General features: G+C 39.3%; 1 protein-coding gene across 1 annotated transcript; it reads left to right on the plus strand.

Annotated features, from left to right (window-relative positions):
• Positions 1-1,962: 1,962 nt before the first annotated feature.
• On the plus strand, positions 1,963-10,673 carry hoxb9a (homeobox B9a). The gene is made up of 2 exons (XM_063471154.1): positions 1,963-2,578; positions 10,438-10,673. Exons 1-2 carry the CDS (start codon positions 1,963-1,965, stop codon positions 10,671-10,673), a joined length of 852 nt encoding a protein of 283 aa, XP_063327224.1.
• Positions 10,674-21,156: the final 10,483 nt, after the last annotated feature.

Genomic DNA, 21,156 nt, shown 5'->3' on the forward strand with positions numbered 1-21,156 from the left:
GTCTGAAAAAGAAAAATATCCCTAGCATTTATGCCTGCAAAACAGTATGTATTTTTCTACTCTAAACATATCTAAAGTAATGCTAATTAATGCTTAACAATTTGAACTGTCAGGTTAATTAGCACTTATGTGGCAATGTGCTACACTGCTTCACAACGTACCTCATTACTTGTTCTTTTGGATAAAAGCGATCTGGATCACAGTAACTTTATCTAGAACCTATCTGATTGAGCATGAACAGCTAGATTTTTTTTAATACAGTTTATATTTTTATTTCTTTTTCTTTTTGATTTTCAAACGAAGCTGTAAACGAGTGCTTTAACACAAAAGCTCAGAGGAATGTGGTGAATTCAAGCTCAAATACCAAACTGTGCGCCAGAGTCACCAGTCATGTTTGAAGGACTCTAGGTTTGTTGGGTTTGTATTTGCATTTCTTCTCCTGAAATGAACATTCACCAGCCGTTGCTCAGAATCGTACAAGTCATCATTTCTCCTCAGCATATATGAAAGCTGCGCTATAGTCTATCTTTCACCTGGTAAATAACAGCTTTAATAACAAGCAACCTGTATTTCATATTTAATTGTCGTAAATAACTGTTAGCTCCATACACGATGCACAGTTCGGATTTATACCCTTGAGTATTAGAATGACTTCCTGAACGAGTCAAAGACTCCAAGTCTGTAATTATAAATAAATGCAGAGACTTACAAGCCCGGTGACTTTGCAGGTCAGCTGCAAGTCAAATGTTAGGACTCACGATCAGCACAGACTGCAGCTGCTCTTCAGCTTCTTGGTTTCGAGCACACCGGCGGATTTTATCCCAAATAATTCAGCCAAAGAAGTCACCGCCGGTTCCATGAAATAAAAGTCCGTTCCAGCTTCTCTTCCCGGTGCCCCCATTGCGCTCCGGACCGAGCTATGTTTACCCATAGCAGGCTGACCGCTGAATGAAAAGTACCCTGTACCGGAGTAGCAAGAAAGATTCAACAGCCCCAGTTGCGTTTACAATCCGCACCACCACAGGCCATATATCAACTCAATAAAAACCAAAGCAGCCGGCACGATCTAGGATTTTATTATGGTATTAAACAGACTCAAAAAAGTAGTTGAAGTAGTTTGCGCTATAAAGACAAGCGACCTAACCACGCAGGACCCGATTTAATGGCGCTCGTTAACACAACTGGCTGTTAATCTGTCAATAAAAACGCTCTAGAACTCTCAGAAAAGCTGCCAAGTAGATCCAGGAGTCAAGTAAACGATGAAAAACACACATAGGTGTGAATTATACCGCCTATCTTGTCTAGGATAGAAAATATCTGTGTTAACTCTCCTTAAGTGGAGGACTATTGGCACTTATACTACTGGTATTTTAAAAGCACACTCCTCGATCCAGGAATTGATTTAGTTTTTTTTCACTTCACATCTTGAATACATAGTGCATTTGGCACTACTTATTTGTCAGCCATTGTCTCTGCTTTGCAGTTCATACATACAGTCCAGACATAACATAATTTAACGGTTTTATATCATTCTAGATCGAAAGCAGCAGTAAATAAATTGACAAGATATTCGGAAATAGCCTTAATTTTGCATATTACATATAAACATCTATCTGGGGTAGGGGGTGGGGGCTTGTGCATGCGTGATTTACGCTTCATTGACGCTTTTTTTCAGGTTAGAAGAAAAAAAACCGGCCAATCACTTTGCGCCTCGCTCACAGACTTGACAAACCCCCGTGCACAGTGCTAGGCTGTAGGGCTGTAGCACTTTGTTTCGAAAGAAAGGGACTAGGGGAGGGATAGAGAGGCAGAGAGACGAAGTAAGAAAGGGAGGGGGCAACCTAGCAAAGCACAGAATTGAAGAAGAAAAAGAAAGAGAGGGAAAGGAAGGAAATCTCGTAATGTCTCTGGTCTTGTTTTCTATTTAGTGAACTCGAGGCGTTTCACAGATAATGCCCGAGAATGTCCATTTCTGGGACTTTGAGCAACTATTACGTGGACTCCATCATTAGTCACGAGAGCGATGAACTCTCATCCCAGACTCGCTTTCCTAGCGCCCAATATTCCGGCTCGAGCTCCGCTGCGTCCGCGAGTGGGAGGCTGCCGGGTGGCGCTGCTGCGCACACGGAACATCCCCATCCCGATTCCTATCCGTCCTGCAGTTTCCAGCCCAAGCCTCCAGTCTTCTCGTCATCCTGGAGCCCATTTAATCCACACCACGGTGCCAGTGGCCTCCCCGCTGTCTACCATCCCTACATCCCCGCGCAGCACGTGCCCGCCGCGGACACACGGTACATACGTTCATGGCTGGACTGTGCGCCACGGAGCTCTGAGTCTGGTCCGGTACAGGGCCAAACGGGTCAGGTCAAGCTGGAGCCTCAGCTTGGCCATCTCGGTGGGGAGATCGCATCCAAAATCATGGGACAGCATCAGCACGAGCCCACAACATACATCTTGGAGTCAACGTCCACGGCAGCGCGCGAGCTTAGCCACCATTCGGCCGCCATCCAGGGAACAGGGTTCGAAGAAAACAAGGACATTAGTGAAGGGAATGAGGACAAAGATGGCCTGGATCAAAGTAAGTTATTAAAGCAGGAAATAACGCGTGATAGTGGGAGAGAACAAGCGGAGGGAGGGTGATTGTAAATGCTTTTAATGCCGCCATAAAACTAGAACAAAGAACTGGAGAGGCCGAAGTGCCCCCACCGTCTGCTCTCTAACTTTACTGTGTTTTTTGGCTCATGTCATCCTTGTATTTGCAGCTGGCGCCTGTAGTAACATTTTTTAAATGGATTATGTGACGCAACTTTTTCAGACTTTAACAGTTCTTTAAAAAATATGTGTCAGTGACCAGCAAGTGATGCATACGATTTTATTAAAGCTGTTAAATTAGCTAAAGATATTACGAGCAACACTCTGTATTATAATGTTGCTTGCTTTAAAGGTGACCCTGGTATTGACTTAAAAGAGACCGCCAAAGTGACTCATAGTGCTTACGATAGTGTTGACCGTCTGGCAAAAGCTTGTCACAGCTTTGCGCAAATGATGCGTACGTATTATATACATGTTAAAAGGATTGGAGCGCACGCGGGGAGGGCGGTGAGTCCAAAAAGCTTCAAAGTCAACTTAGGAAGAAAGATTATTAAGACTAACAGTTGGAAAACTTCTAGCCTATTTGGCACTTTTTATCCTCTTCGTCCTTAAATCTATCAACCCGACAGAAATCACAGAAGGTAGTTTGTTTGTGTTACATCCAGATTGACATACGCATTACTATCCTGTTTCAAAAAGACCAAATCTTCTTTGAGATAGATTAAGATACTGGACCCTTCTGCTCCCAATCCTTCGCCTTTACGCATTACCCATTTTATGCCCCCCCACGCCCCGCGCGTCTTCCGTTTCTCTTGGTAGTTCGTACGCTTATAAATGGGAAGAAGAAGACAAAAAACTACAAACCAGATTGTCGAACCCGGTTTCTTTTTAAAAATCATGAAAGGTCAGTGACCTAGCCGCAGAGCTCCGAGCCGCCAGCATCAGTGGAGCAGAGGCCTCTAAGTCAGCCTGCAGCGGGGTCTGGCTACACTTTGTTAGATTCACATCAGAGCTGGACAGTCAGGACGTGAACTCTGCCTTCTTACAGCGTGTATAAATCGTCCCACCTAGGCTCATGTAAATTCCACAATGGCTTCGAGCTTTGCCAGCTACAACGTGAAACACAATGAATATATATCCTAAATTAATTTCATTTTGTGTGTTCTTTATGTACTAGCGAGTTTTATTTATTTATTTACTTTTTAAAAGAAATCACCCAATAATATATAAATGACTGCAGCCTTCAAATCAGGTTAATCTCAAAGCATAAAAAAACAGCTAATTGAATTGTAACTTTGTTAAAATTACCCTTTCCTGCTGTGTAATACTTCAACCCAGGCACAGCTCTACTGACCTTATTGTGGTCTGTAGTCTGGTGGTTATACGAACGTATATGTAAAAATACCTTCCACAAATCACAGTCATCGGTCATCTTGTTATAAATCCGTTGGTAGTTTGACAAGTGCAGGACGGTCTTTTTCTCGCTTCTTTTATGTGCTTTTATTCCTTTGTGGGTTTTTTTTTTTTTTTTTTTGATTGTTTGCTTTTTTTAACAACAGCATTTGACCTGTCATATGCTGGGTCTCTTCACAGTTCTCTTCCAAAGTTTCTTGACTTTTTGGATGGGACAGAAGAAAACCGTACCCTAGAAAGAGATTCAAATGAATGTATAATTTCTTTTTAACTGACGCCGGAGTTTATTTCCCCTTCTCAACTCCCTCCTGACAAATCTACCAGAGGAGTCGGAACATAAGTCTGCGAGAAAGAGCGGGAGACCTCTGTCTCTATTGTGGCCTTAATAAGAAAAAAATGGTCACAAAGAAACACACATTCATGTATACACACATTCACGTTTAGTGTATATATACACGAATACTACACTAGAGTCACACACATATGCATACACATGCACAACCAGCTTATTACTGCGATTGAGCACGCTATCCATCAGAGCAGTGAGCTAGTCTAAAGACTGGATGGAGGCTACCAGGCTCCAGTCTGAATTATTAGACTTTCCGTTAGTAGCGCCGTGGTGTTCGTGAAGGTGCTCCTCCTGAAGAGTTCCTCTGTTCCCCTGTTTGAATGAGTAATAGAAAAAAAGTTTCTCTCTGAGCTGTCTTATAGGGTTCAAAAAGCAGCCATAGAGACTTTTTTCCTCTGGTTGATTTGTGTTCTCTTTGTGTCTGTATTGCAGTGACTTAATATTTCAGGTAGTGGGAGCCATACTAAGCAGCATGTGAAAGCCTTTTCTCTTTTTCATAACGTGGACATTTCAAAATGGTGGCGTCACAACACTGCGTTGATTGAGCCTCCCCGCGCGACTTTTTTTTTTTTTTGAGTAATTAGTAAAGCAGTGGTAAAGTAGTTTGGGTGGAAACACACTTGGTGATTTGCATTTGTCATTTTCAAAACTCTTTGGTTTGGAATGACTTTCTTTTACATCTTTAGGCATTTTAGGGACATTCTTATTTGCTTTCTTGAAAAAGATAAAATGAGAAGACTGAAACCATGTTTATGTATGTAGGATACATATTACGTTTATTAGCTTAACTTAGCTTGGAAACAGGGAAGCAAGGAGCCATTAATTTCCAAAGGTAGCAAAATAAAAATTTCAGCACCTCTAAAACTCACAAACAGGCATGTTACATATTGTGTACTCATGAAATTAGAACATTAAAATGTACTTTCTGTTATTATTCCCGTAACACTGGGTCTTATACCAGATAGAAGTGGTCACATATAAATGCCTAACAATGCAGTCCTCCACAGTAACCAGATTCCCCTGAAAATGTTGACTTTATATACTTAAATGTGTCAGCTACTGCATGGCAAAATTCCTCCCCTATTTGATAGTAATAAGGAATTTTGAACAGATGGTTGGTGTTGGAAGAATTCTGAAAAAGGTTTACTTTTTGGCATTCATTTGTCGTCAACCACAGAAACATTCTGGACATTTTTTTTATCAACATGAAAAACGTGACTGTTTCCCCAATCCAACCTTGTAAATCTGAAAATGAACATGCTGTGATAGCGAGGTTCTAAGACTAGCTTTGCTTGTGAAATCAGTCTAACAAACTGTACCTGTCCTCTTTAACTTGTTTTCAGGGAGGAATATATAAAAATGAGTGTCTGCATGATGTAGTCTATCTTCAGATTATGGCTGAGTATTTAAAATGGTCGCCATGTGAATAACATCACTGGAATGCTACCTTTGAAAACATCCTATCCAGTTAACGCTAGTCTACAGCTACAGATTTCTCTTTATGCTGCTGGCACTGGGCTGCTTTCCAGAATAAACTACAAGATTACACTTCGGTCTTTGTGCTTCTGCTTTTGCTGCCAAGCAGGCTGAGAAAGTTATTACCTTGAACTTTATTAACTTATAACACAGAGTAAACAACCCCATTAATTGGCGTGTTGCTGTTGGTGAGATGGGGTATAAGTGTTGGCGGTGGATGGGGATGGTGAAGTAAGGGAGCGGGATAAAATATGACTCTGGGAAATGTAATAACATGCCTTTGGGATATATGAGAGGTCAATTTCTGGAACTATTAGGGTGAAATTGCAAAGGGAGGAAGACACACAGAGAAAAAGAGACTGGATGGGATATTTATCTTAACTGTTTCAGTTGCTGTTTCCATGCATTCATCAAAGTAGACACACACACACCTAGGCAAAGACCCACATGCTAACAACTGAACATCAGCTGCAGGGCCATGGGCTATAGCAGGCAGCTTTAGGGGAACGTAAATCTTTTCATCCATGCGCCTGTCCATGATCACCAAGCTTCTACAACTATGTGGATGTAGCCTAGAGAAAACTTAAAGTTAACATACAAGCAAGGGTTACCATTATACAAGCAACACCCCACCCCAGCCTTATTCTTTCTATCAAGATACTCTCTGACTTCCCATATATTAGAAAAAAAGATGTCTACACTAACTCAGCCCTTTCCAAACTCTCCCACTCCTCAATCGGTTTGTCATCCTGGGTGACAGCCATCGTCACGGCACAGCTCTGAGGGTAATGAATGGTCCTAGAGGTGAAAATACACCCAGGGAATGCAAAGCACACACTTTACAGTGACAAAAGCTCTCACCCCCCTAGTTCCCACCAGCCTCATCACTTTACTGGACATTATTTTGTTCTGCATTGAAATAAATCCTCTACATGCTGCTTTTGTTGAAGGAAATTAATTCCAGAAGGTATTAAGGACATATTTACTGACAATGGCCACTAACTATAATTCAACTTGCAGGGAGAACACAAGAGAAACCTAAATTATATCTTCTGTCAAATCCAAGCAGAGACAGATGCTAGATAATGCAATCATCTTCAAAACCCAGCGTTTCAAGCATTGCAAGATTACTATAGACTGCATACAAATGACGGCCATAGCCATCATGCCACCCACTGGTTATATACAGTGTCAGTTCACAACACCAGTCATCTCAAGGAACTTTATATCTGATGGAAGCAGTTATTGAAGAAAATATAAGCCAACAGATCAGCAAGGGAGAATGTTTTCTTTCTAAACAATTTTCTCAGAAACTTTACACAGCCCTGTTTATACCAGACTGAGAGCAGCCCCACCAAGGCTGGAGACAGAGCAGTACTGGAAGAGCATATGGGACAAGGACACGGCACATAACAACAATGCTCAGTGGCTAGGGCAGCTAAGAGCTCACCACAGGAAGCTCCCTGAACCGTTTCCAGTAGCCATCACAGTGGCAGACATCCAAGAAAGAGTTTCAAATATGAAGAGTTGGACAGTACCAGTCCTTAGCGTCATTCACACGTACTGGCTAAAAAAGCTAACTATATTCCATGAGCGTCTGGCAGCACAGATGAACCATAGTGTCAGGCATCATAGGAGCTAAGATGAACAGGCATATGGCTCAATAAATGATTCAACCCCAGAAAGGAACTGGCAGAAACATCAGAGGGGCAAAACACCAGCTACTGGTAGCTAGAGCAGTCACTATCTGCAACATGAGACTGACCAACCATGCACCACCTGGACTGACTACAAGAAAGCCTATGACTGAATGGCTCACACATGGATCCTGGAATGCTTAGAACTGTATAAGATCAACCGGACCCAAAGAGCCTTCATCAGGAAGTCAATATGGATGTGGCAAACTACAATAGAGGTCAACTTCAAGCCAATTGCAAATGTCACCATGAAATGCAGGATTTACCAAACAGATACTTTTTCTTCTGGGTGGAGTTACATGTTCTCCCTATGTTTCCATGAGTTGCCTCCAGGTGCTCTGGCTTCCTGGCTACAGAGGGTACAGAGTTAATATCCTTATTGTATTTACTCATTTCAAACTCAAAGAGTTGCTTGATATCTAATTATTAAAACAATTTATTTTACATAAATATAAAATGGGATACAGATCAGAATGTCAGTAATCACAAGGTGTTTTATCTTTTCAAGACCCTACACGATTACTGAGATGATTATATGACAAGCACTTAGTGATGGTGTGGAGGACAAACTCCACACTTAGGAAGAGAAACAGTCTTAGGGAGGAGCAGCCACCTCAAATGTTAAATTGGGAAGGGCGATGATAACAGGAAAAAATGACAAAAAAAAAAAAAAAAGACTAAACAGAAATTAATTGATATGAAATATTTCTTATTTATTGTATATAAAGTGAATAACCTTGTCTTATTAGAATGAGTTGAGTGAGTTGTCGTTTCAAGAAATTGCATTTTACTGTAATATAGATGACTGTTCGTTTTGTCTGCCATGTTCTGTAGATTCTAATTACCAAGTTGTTGTACCTCATGTTTCTTTACATGTTTCTTTACGTGTTGTAAAACACGTTCTAATGTTAGTCCGGGAAACCTTTTGTGTCATTGATTTCATATTTTTTATTTTTTTATGGTGAACAATAACCAATTACACTCTATTGGGGCAGAGATTCAATAGTATTATAATTATCTGCCCTAACTCTGACTTCCACTATTTACTCTCCTGACAAAGGAACAACCATTTCTGGAGGTCGCAGTTCTAGAAGTCATTCTTATAGAACTACATGGCTTAACTTTATATTAAGCCATGTGTTTTCAAGACAAAATCAAGCCACGTGAACACAGAGGTGTAGCAAACATGAAAGGAGGACGCATACACGCAAACAAACACGAACCGGAGGAGAAAATGATGAAAGGACATAGCACCTCCACACTCCAGTGGACCTGAACACCACGTGTGTGTAATATAAGGTGCTGAAGCTCAGTGCACACAAGATCCTTTTCATAGCCTGCTGGTGGGCGCGAGGATGAATCAGAAAGATTCAGAAAGAGTAACTATTTCCAGGTCATACTGGATGGTTAGGCTTCATTTGTGGTTTGTTTCTCTGATTTCCTTTAAATAAAATAAAATCAAATAACACTGCAGCGAATGAACAGCAACTTAAAAGGAAATAATCGCAGCATGCTCTTGTTTTCCCCTGTCCGTCCCACATTTTTATCATTGCTGATGGCATTTTATGGCTTTTATAACAGAGTTTTTATTTGTCTTGTTTGGAGTTTTAAGGCCTGACTTGGTAACATTGGATGTATTTTTTTCTTTGTTAAAGTTTAGTTATTCTAACTGGTGGGCGTTTCCGTTTGTTGGTTTGACTTAATGGAGGAAGACTCTGACCTAACCACAGGAAATGCTTGCGCTTGGTTAAAGATTTTATTTAGAACATATAAAAATGGAAATGTACCAGAAGGAGCTATGGATGCGCAATTTTCTTTCAGATGAGCAAAAGCACTATCAACGGGTTTAAAACTGAGTAGGGGGTTTTGTTTTGATCTGTAATTATCCTTTAGAAACTTGAGATGCCGGGAGACTTCTTACAACCTGCCTCATAGCGGAGATGCAGGGGGGCATAGCTTTGAGCCCCAAACCAAACCCATGCCTGCTAAACGAGAATTTAAGGCTAATTACATTGTCCTGAATGCTATAAACGGGGTTGTGGTGATGGGAAGAAGGGGTGGTGGGGGCACAGTGGCCTGGCAAACAAGGAGGCGATGCAAAGACAGCGAGGGAAATAACTGAGAGAAATTCATTATGTTCTCATCGAACGCAAAAACATTTAGTTTTCATTCAGATTTCTGCTACTGCACTCAAAAGAGCCAAATCTCAGTACGCTTAATGAATAGCAAAGGATAACCTTTTTTTCTGGATTATAGATTTCCCGCCGCAAGGAAATTTAGGAACAATTGCTACACAAGCGATGGACTTAGCGCTCTATTGAAATCATAATCCTTACAAAAAACTAAAAGATAGAACACTTTCACCAATGTGTGTTTGTTTGTTTGCTTTCTTTTTGTCATAAAATTAGATTAAGCTGCAAATATACAGACAGTGCTTACTCCTAGTGCATTCAACTTTGCCTCGCTTTTTTGTTTTATTTTCTTGTTATCGATAGTTGCCTCCTTGACTGGCGCGTAAAGCCCAGGTGAGGTACAAATGAGTTCAATAATAATTTTTAAAAATTAACCAACAAGAAGAAAAAAAGGAAATCAGCTTGGAAGTCCGAGTTTTTCTTTTATTTTCTCTTCTTCTGTTTTTCCCCCTTTAATCCTCTGTCATTTTTAATCTGCATACTGGAGGGTATTCATGGAATGAAGGCCGCGTGGCTTTGATGTGATGCCATATAAAATGCCACGGTTTTACTTCTGTCCAAAGTATGTGTTATTAATAACGTGCATAAAAGTGTCATTTGCTGAGTCTAGTGTTGTCTTCAAGATGTCGTGAACACAAAATAGTGTTAGAGCGACTGCATGGATTATCAATTTTCATTTTTTAATCGATGAATTTTTTTCTGTCGTTTCTTCCTGCAGATGACCCATCGGCCAATTGGCTTCATGCACGTTCCTCCAGAAAGAAACGTTGTCCATACACCAAATACCAGACGCTAGAGTTGGAGAAGGAGTTCCTGTTCAACATGTACCTCACGCGCGATCGGCGACATGAGGTGGCGCGCGCACTCAATCTGACAGAGCGGCAGGTGAAGATCTGGTTCCAGAACCGGAGGATGAAAATGAAGAAACAAAACAAGGACCAATCCAAGGACTAGCAGGACATAAACACTCAGACACGCATGCATGCACACACACACATCTCACATTCCCAAGAACTGCAAAAATGTACATGCACATCTACTGCTTCAATTTCTTTTAACATTCCGAGTGAGCCAAACGTGATGTCAATCTCTAAGTATGATCCCTAACAAGCCCATATGACGCCGCAGCTGAAGTATTAGGAACGTCTGATTTTCAGAGTTGGAAGTTTCCTGGAACTTCTGGATTATTTCCTATTAGGCGATTGCGATAGTAAAAAAAATGAGTTTGTTTCGGCGGCCAATCTTTCAAAGCACTCAGACTGACTCAGTGTAAACCTTCGGATCAGACTAATAGATTGATGAATTCAAAGATTTTGTTGCCATTACTTTCTACCGAGTTCTTATTAAGCTAACAATTATTATACAGTAATGCAATTTGATATCGGATTAAATTCTTCAAGATAAAATGTGCAGAAAGCTGATTGATTGTTTATTGACACCAGAGGTGTGTGCTGAAGTGCTGAAAATGGGATTTCACCCGGTCATTAACAAGCACGAAAAGCACGCACAGCTCGCACACAAGCGCGTTGGTGTTCATTTGTATTTGTACTCCCCCACCCCACCCACTCTTTTTTCTGGCAGAATTTGATTACGTAGCGCCTGATAGTCGAAGCTGATACAAGCAGCCAATAGCCGTTTGTTTTCCGGTTGTCTGCCCATCGGGTCTGTCTATCCCTGGGATCTCGGCGTTCGGCTTGCTTTTAGGGTGGCTCATACGCTGCGGCGGCGGCTGATCAGTAGCCTGACGTCACAAGAGTTTAGAGTTAAGAAGAGGACTCACGACAGTTATTATTTATTTAATAAACCAACCCGTTCCATCAAATTAAACTTCCAGCACAGCTGTGCGCATTTCAGACTGAAAACAAGGATATAACGTACGTCTGCTTACCATCGTCAGTCTTTTTTCCAAGTCGCTTCTGATCGTTGGATTCTTAAAAACAGTCCGTTCTATTTTTTATAAATTGTCGTGTATCAACTGCTATGCAAGGCATTCTCTCTCATGAAACGAATTGTGTTGAATGCGTGCGCAACACTGGTTTCTATTTACTACCAGAAACTTGGTGCAATAAAAATAAATAAATAAAGCTGAAAATAAATACATGTCTGCAGGTCCCATTACAAGTTTAAGTCTAGAGCAACAGACAGAAAGTTGAAAAAAAAAGTCTGAGGTTAGTGTGCAGATTTTATATCTTCTAGTGTTTTCTTCATTTTATGCAGAACTTTATTGATTTGGATGTTAAAACATAAGTAGGCCGTGTTGTAGAGCCGGGCTGCGTTTTTGTAGTGTCGGCATACTTAAATGGCGTCCCGTAGCAGTTTTATGGATGGGAAATAAACAACACGCGCGAGCGCTTGTGTGTGTGTGTGTGTGTGTGTGTGTGTGAGAGAGAGAGAGAGAGAGAGAGAGAGAGAGAGAGAGAGAGAGTTTGTGTGTGAACCAAAATACATATACAATACATGTACTCCTTTTTACAAAAAATTATAATGGGTTTATATGGCCAGATGTTTTTTTTTTTTAGCAAGAAGAGAAATCTGCTGTTTCTCCGAAGCGTCAACAAATCCTCTATTTACACAAATGTTTACATGGTTTGCGCATGCCTCAAAGACTTCATTTCGTCGTACATCGTTTTGTGTGTTAAATCTGTCAGAGGGGATGCTAACAGGAAAAAAAAACTAAAGAGAAGTTTCTTGATATGAAATATTTCTTATTTATTGTATATAAAGTGAGTAACCTTGTCTTATTGGAATGAGTTGAGTGAGTTGTCCTTTCGGGAAATGACATTTTACTGTAATATAGATGACTGTTCGTTTTGTCTGCCATGTTCTGTAGATTCTATTTTCCATGTTGTTGTACCAACTGTCTAAAACATGTTCTGATGTCAGTCCGGTGAACCTCTTGTGTCATTGATTTTGTATTTTTTATTTTTTTATGGTGAACAATAACATTCTGGTGATGTATTGGGGCAGAGATTCAGTAGTATTATAATTATCTGCCCTTACTCTGACTTCCACTATTTACTCTCCTGACAAAGGAACAACCATTTCTGGAGGTCGCAGTTCTAGAAGTCATTCTTATAGAACTACATGGCTTAACTTTATATTAAGCCATGTGTTTTCAAGACAAAATCAAGCCACATGAACACAGAGGTGTGGCAAACATGAAAGGAGGTCACACACACACTCACACAAACACACACACAGACACACAAAAAACCACATGGCTTAACTTTATATTAAGACATGTTTCTTTAAGACAAAATCAAGCCACGTCATCACAGAGGTGGAGTAAGGATGAAAGAGGTCACACACACACTCACACAAACACACACACAGGACTTTTTTTTTCCAGAAAATGTATGCACACACTCTGACTCCTTAAAGACTCTTTAAAGCCTTGGTCCTTTTTTTTTGCTTGGTTTGCTGTCTCTTGTTTCTTTATGCAATTGCAAACTTGAGATGCTGGACTAATATTAAAGAAGATACTTTATATTAAGAACATGTTTAGTTTGATTACCTTGTTAGTATATAGGCTTATGTATTTAAATGTGAGGAGGTTCAGAGTTAGCAGTTTGTGACGGAAAAGACAAAAGACAAAGAGACTGAGGGATAAAAGCAGATGAAACAGCATGTGTTTAAAATATGTGTCTCTTCAGTTCTACACTGCAACTGAAAGAAGAGGGGCGTCTGTTTGGCTGCAACACCAAAAGCCTGTAATAAACCCATAGCCCCCCACCCCCACCCCCAAACACACACACAGATGATAAGTGCATTCATTAGATAGAGGCGTCTCATCCGTCCATTAGGGGCTTATGAAGCCGCTGTGGTTCCTGTGTTTGTCTCTGCTGCACCAAATGACTCCTACAGACACAAAGTCTGATTATGCATGCAGCGTCTCTATTTCCTTTCTTATTTATCACAGATACAATTATCATAGCTGAAACTGTGGAAATAGCTAAAAGTTGCCACGGTTATGCTGTTGATGCAGAAAGTTACAAAATAGTAACATGAATCTCTAGAGTGCCTAGAATACTTAGGTTTGGGAGTACTGATATGAATTTCATTTCTCTTTGTGTAATTTGGTATCAGTGTAGCAATGAGTTATTTAAAAAAAATATAAATTATATATTTAAAAATTGATATCCAGCTGTTGGGAAGTGTGGAAGACTTTATAAATATTACTGTTTGGGGCTCAGTCTCGTGAAATCATGCTGAATATTGTGATCCTATTTCCCCAGCACAGATCTGGCCTACTCTCAAACCCTACCATTTTTTTTTCCAAAAAAAAAAAGAAAAAAAAGAAGAAAAAACAAAGAAACAATAGGTCGAGTGTTGAATCCTGGCAAGGGCATGCATCCAGTAAAGGGTCACCAGGCTATCCCCCCCATGCCTACCTTGGAACATGAAAGCGATACATAACTAGAGTCATACCCAGATGTCACCAGGCTTAATATCATCTGTGTCACATATTATCAGGAAATACCAATGAGAAGTAGGCTACTGGAAAAAAAAAACATACATGTTGCTATACTAGCCATCCCAATGAGCAAGGCCGGTGGGATCTATGGATGAGTAGAAAGCTATCATTCTCCCTGACCAAGAAAATTAATTTCTATTATTTTCTATGTGTGTTTGCGTAATTGTGTGTACTTGTATGTTTTGTCTTTCTTCTCCTTCTTTTCCCACACAAGGCTCCAACATTGTTACATATTAAGCACTTACATCAGCATGTTGTCCCTTTCCCACATTTTACTTTTACCCTCTGTCGTCTGGATATGTGTAACTCTGTGGTGGAACACAACAAATAAATAACTTTGCTTGTGTGGCTCCCTAATAATAAAGAAAATACTCTCTGCTCAGAAAACCTCAGTATTTTCAGGAGAGAGAGGATCTGGAAGATGATAAAGAGTAAGAGTTTTCAAAACACAAGTTCTTTTGTCTTTTTTGTATAGGGCACTAGATAGGAAAGTAAGAGACTCAGGGGGAGTGGAGCATAGGAAGCAAAGGTCCTTGCAGTGTGATATAATCTGATTGTCAGGGCTTTCTCTCTTTTTTATTTTCTGTGTTATTGTAGGGTCTTTACCTTACAGTACAAAGCACCTTGTGGAAACTGTTATTGTGATTTGGCACTATATAATTAAAACAGAATTTAATTGCTCTAATTAATTCAATTGAATTGTATAGCAGCACTGTCAAATCATAGTCTGACAGTGACTTTGAAGAAGAGGGTGAGACTGTCTATCAGCTAGCTCCAAAACAAGCCTGTTAGCAGCTAGTAATACAAAGAAGTATTTTATGTTTTCAATCCAGCAGTACCAATAAAAAGAGCAGCAATGTACAATGGAAAAAGCATTTTTGGTCAATTTGCAAGTTTGCTCACAAACAAAAGAATGGAACAGTCTCTAATTGCTAAGGCATTTTAACGGAGGGAGGCGGAATATTTAAAAACAGAGAGAGAGAGAGTGTATTTGAGTGCCAAGCAAAACAATACTTCAGGTTAGCACATATCTCAGGAATGATTTTGACCCACCCATGCCACGTCGTTGAACAACGTGCTTTACAAGTTAGTTAACAAACACGAGCTCCCTCCTCAGATTTTCTATAGGATTGTGGTGTGGAGTGGCTAGGTCACTGCTTCTTTAGCCACACCTTTGTTGCTGAAGTTTTTGGGTCATTGTCATGTTGGAACACCCATCAATGATCTAACTTCAGTGTTCTCTAAGAGGTTCTTTGAATTGGACCCTCAATGTGCTGAAGTCAACCTTCATGCCTGATTGTAGAGATGCTGTACTTTGGGTCATATTCAGTATTTCTCTTCCTGCAAACTTAACATGTTGAGTTGATGCCAAAAGCTCGATTTCGGTTTTGTCTGTACTTTCTCCCAGGCCTGTACATCTTCACAGATCCTCCAAAATGTCAGTCTACGATATTAGAGGTGCTGCAAAATGTCAATCCATAATGACACAATGTATTGCCAATACCGTGCTTAGTGACTGTGGTACCAACTGCCTCAGATCATTAACAAGCTCATCCTGTTTAGTTTTGTGCTGATCCATCACCTTTGGAGCTCCAGATCCAGGGCGACTAAGCATTTTTATTTTTCTTCTATTTCTGAATAATTGCACCAATGTGTGGCAAGGTCAGATGTTAAACAAATACAAGTCACCTTGAAAAAGTGTACTAAGTCGCATTGGTGTTGTACAGGAAATGGCTACTGAGAACAAATAGGGATTAGGTTTAATTTAATGTATTTTGACAAATCGATTCAAATTTCAAAGTTATTGAGTCATATAATATTAAAAGCACCTCAAAACTCACTGACAAATGTAAATATAGGACAAATTATCTAGAAACCCAACTGCCTAACCTGTAACCTTAGTAGGACAATTAATAAGCTCAGCACAGCTTCTGGACATATGTAATGTTAACACTTTAGCTAAAGCATTCATAAGATATTAAATTGCTTAAAACACCACTGAACACAATATGTTACCTGTAATTAAATAAAAGGCAGTTCTGGGAACTCTGCAGAGTTATGTGAATCCTGGATGAGCAGCAGCGAGAATCCTTGTGCAAAGCAGGATAACTGACAATATATATGACGCTGATTAAGACAAAAAGGAAGCGCTTGGAGGAAGGTAGGTTACAAAATAGCTTGAATGTCAGCGTAACCTAAGGTTTTAGCTGGCAGTGAAATTAGCTGTTGTGTTGGAACTAAATTCATGGCCTAAATGAATTAGTCAAAATGATAATAATTATAATCCTATAATATTGGCTAACAGCATATAGAATGCATGACAGCTTATAGTTATCAAAAGAAACATAACCCAGCATAATAAATATATTAACAATTTTCTGTCTGCTGATTTCTTATATATTGATTGCATTCATTAGATTTGAGTTTTTGTTAATTAACATATTTTCCATTTAATTTTGAGTACACCAATTAAATTATTATATACATTTTTAGTTAATAAAAATGAAGAATGGTAATAATTGTTGATATTTTTGTGATGGTTCTAATATGAAAGGCTTCTAGGAGGAGCAGTGGAAACAGCTTGTTGGAAAGGGTTAGAACTGTGATGGTGACTGCAGTTTGAGCACAGCCTTTCTGCTTCCTCTTGGCCCAACCAATGAAGCCTGGGGATTTAAGCAGATTTAGACTCTGGCCCCAACAAAGACAACCCATAAAACATCTGTGAACTCGACAGCAGATGATTGTGATACTTCTCTGAGGTCTGGCAGGGTCTGAGCTTCATTAAATCCAGAAGCGCCTGGTCTCCTGCATCAGGCCTCCTTCCAGCCTTAGCCTGCTGTCCCAGGGAAGGCAACTGCAGACTGTTTCAACCCAGTGTGTATGTGTGCACACTGAGGGGAGAACTGTGACACATGGCACAGTAAATCTAAGAGAATACTCTAAGCAGGAGCCCCCCATAACAACATGCACAGAGATCGAGTTAGGTTCGGAATGGTAGTGCAGAAACACAAGGGTGATATTATAGTCACATCTAAAGAAGGAGATAAGAGAGACTTAGTAGCAAAACTGGGCTTTTTAAGGAATAAACTGCAGATAGTGTACCAAGCAAAACATTTGCAGTAGCACAATTTTTTTCTGAGATTTATTAAAATTTGCACTGTCTATGTAGATTTGTGCACCAGAAGAAATTCCTTTTCTAACTGATCTGTTTCTAATAAAATTCCAACTCTTTGGTCTGGAGTCAATCTTGGTCATGGTGTTGAATTGTAATCCAAAAGCCATCCACTCTACCATACAATTCCACTGCTAACTCTACTATTTTGTCTGTAATGTATCCCTGCTGTTAGATAATGTGGAGATTCAGATCTGCTCATTGTGCAGTGATTTAGCTGTGTGGCGAAAGTAGGCGCAGGTCTCATCATTTCAGTGATATTTTCAGGAACTAAATGGGCTGAACAAGACAAAGCACGTGGTACTATTGCTGGCAAGAAATCATATTTCAGCCCACGTGGATGTGGCCAATCCAGTACATCTACACTTTATCCTCTCATATTAAGTCCACAGATAATAACTGCCTCTGCTGACACATTCTGGGTGGATCTGAATGCGTAGCAGACCTGCCTCCCCCCCTGCTTTGAGATTCTTCTATAATTCATCAAGCTGTAGAGAAAATCATTCATATTCATAAATTTACTTAAAAAGAGTTATGGTCCTGCTGATATAAATGACTATATGGATCACATCGCATCAGCCATTCTGGACTCATTAACAGTTGGACAGCAAGCCAAGTGCTGTTGGCTGCACCGCACATGTCACAGCTGTCTCTGACTATGCTGAACAACAATAATAATAATAACATCAAACACAGAAATAATAACAGTATGTGCACATGTGACAACTGCCTATTAAAGGGTAGAGAAAAAAAAATATAGGACAGAGGAATTAAGAACTGCTCAGAAAGCTGAGCATGCTGCTTGTTTCTTACTGAACAAAACTATTAAAGAACTAATAGGACTGGGGCAAAAATTAATTAACAAGAACAATGAAAATAACAAAACTACTGATACTACTACTACTGTTTAGACAAAAAGTAACAATAAGAATACCAAGAGCAATAATAATACTAGTGCTATGTTTACGACTCTTACATCATAAATAAGGAAAGATTTGAAAAAGGAAGTTTGAGAAAAATTAGTCATTCATATCAAACTTCCCAGAACAGATTTCATCATTTATTATATTTTCAATAATATTTATTATCTGAATTTTTAACCTCCATACGGGGTTAAAAAAAAAATACAGTGCTTAACAAAGTTATTAGACCAACACCCACTGTAAGAGTTATGCCCCACCTGCACTAAATAAACATTACTGGGATTTACCAAGCTCGTTTTTATGTTTTTGTCATGGTGAATCCACCAGTATGTGCAAGCTCTTTACACATAATAATAATAATAATAATAATAATAATAATAATAATAATAATAATAATTATTATTATTATTATTATTATTATTATTATTATTATTATTATTATTATTATTTATTATTATTTATTATTATTATTATTATTGTTATTATTATGCAGTAGTAGTAGTAAGTAGTACTAGCAGTAATAATACTAAAAAAAAATTTTTAGTTTTTGAATGATGTGCATATATCTATCTGATAGACAAATAGATATCCGATCGTAAGGTATTTCTCATTTAAGGCCAATAATGTCCGAGCAGCGTTTTTCTATTGCGGCTCTTTTTCTTGTTTGTCACATAACTTATTTTACACACTTCCTATCTTCAAACACGGAAACAAGCAGCACGAGAGGAGCAGGATGTGCTACGTGTGTGCCTGGGGGGTGAATGGGAACGGATGGGTTAGAAGAAGCCGCCACCGACTGTCGTAAAAATAGCGAAGAAGAAGATGGAAAAGAGGAGAATAGGCGGGAGAGACTGAGAAAAGATTCAAGGCGGTGCGGCGCAATAAAAGAATATGACGGCAATAAAAGTTTATAGCTTATAAATTTCTGAAAGTTAAGAACTAAACGGCTGTAAAGCAAACACACCTAGAGAAGAAGAACAGCGAAGCAAGGAAAGCCACAAAGACGGAGGAAATATTAAAGGAAAGTTTCAAATCTCCCTGCTTGATAATTTATTTGAAGCCTTTTGTGAACTTATAGAAGCTGGAGTCATGAGATGAAGGCAATTGTTAGTCCAAACGTTGAAAAATTGTAGCTATATTTAAGACTTCCTGGCTTATAGATAAAAAACAGAGAAAAAAACTTAGAAAAAAGACAAAACAATAAAAATAAAAACAACCTCCTTCTCCTTTTTTGTTTTCAGCTTCAGGACTTTTATGGCTCTGTAGCCGTTTGGTTCTATGGGCCTATTCTGGCAGCCTTGTGTGTGTGTGTGTGTGTGTGTTGTCTTCAATCCCATCTCCCTTTGTTTCTCTCAGATGCATACTTACAGCGGAAGCCATAAAAGCCACCACCACAAACAAAAAGAAAAAAAACGCAGACTGCAGACTCCGTCAGACAGAGTGAGAGCCCACCAAGTATCGGGCTTGAGCTCGGGCTGTACAGGGTGGGAGGGCAGAGCAATCTCCGCATGTTGCTGAACCGATGGAGGGAGCTGCAAGAGGATTTTTATTTGTTTGTTTCTCTTTCGTTGTTTGTTTGTTTTTCCCTCAGGGGGATTACAAACTTGTGATACATGTGCTAAGCTATATTCAGAGACAGTCTTATGCTTTTATTACTTATGCTAAGTAATAATGTTATGCTATTCCTTTCTCTGTGGTTTTACCATTCGGCAGCTTATAGTGTTCACATTTCCACAGAGGTGAAATTGAGGATCTGGGCGGCAGTCTCTTCAGATAATGGTAACAACTGCTTTTTACAGTCTGTTTACAACCTGCAATTTAGCCACCGCGCACACACGCGCACACACAATCACGCCACAGGTCCCGCCAAACATTAAAGAAGCAATCATGCGCTGTAATAAAACAGGTTTGTCTGCACCGAACTGGATACGCAGTGGGAAACACACTGTTCACTTTACATCACTGCGGCTTTTCTCATTTGAAAACAGAAAATCAGGGTAACCAAAAAACAATTTCAAAATACCATTAAAAATGAAAATAGCTTTCTATTTTCTTTGACGCTTCATCATTAACCTATACTTCCTCTCTTAACTAACTGTAAATAGTGGACTGAAGTGCCACAAAACTATAGTATTACGATCCATATAGTATCAGTCATTCATTTATAATCTGAGAGAATCTATAACTGACGAGAAGGTCTGAAACCTTATATGTACAACATTAGTTACTTATAACATTATCTTATGCACATTTTTGGCAAGTTACATGCCTTTGTATTTTTATATATCGCGGTTATGATAAAAAAAACTCTAACTATATTACAAAAAATTACACATAAACTGTATATTTATGTGTACATTAGTAAATCTATTATATGCAAACCGTTACATAAAGTCTAGAAGCTAATCGTCCTGGGATTAAACGTAATCTATTTTAGGTGGGCTATAAAACCTTACATAAAAGAAAAGTGTAGTGTGGCGTACAGAGCACAGATCAAAAGCTGCAATCTTAAAAATTATAGTTTTTACTGGTGTTACATTTAATGTGGAGGTTCCTGGTTTGAATTTATTCGTTTGCTGTTGGTTAAAGAGGTGTCCTTGAGACAGAAAAAAAATCAATTATCTTTAGTTCACTTTTGCTTTTGGGGCAGTGTTTTGTGGTCTGAAAGTAAGGCAAGTACAGTAGATTTCGTAATGCCAGAAAAAAATGACATAAGTATATAAGCTACTGGCTGCTTTAAGCGGATTATTTCCCCTTTAATTTCCAGAAACACATTGACGTGCCACGGATCTGTTTTCATTTCACTTCATTTTTTTCGCCACAAATCCCAAATCGACCCTCGCATCAGACTCACAATTACGACGCAGG

The sequence above is a fragment of the Pelmatolapia mariae genome, linkage group LG4 (assembly GCF_036321145.2).
Source record: "Pelmatolapia mariae isolate MD_Pm_ZW linkage group LG4, Pm_UMD_F_2, whole genome shotgun sequence".
NCBI classification, from domain to species: domain Eukaryota; kingdom Metazoa; phylum Chordata; class Actinopteri; order Cichliformes; family Cichlidae; genus Pelmatolapia; species Pelmatolapia mariae.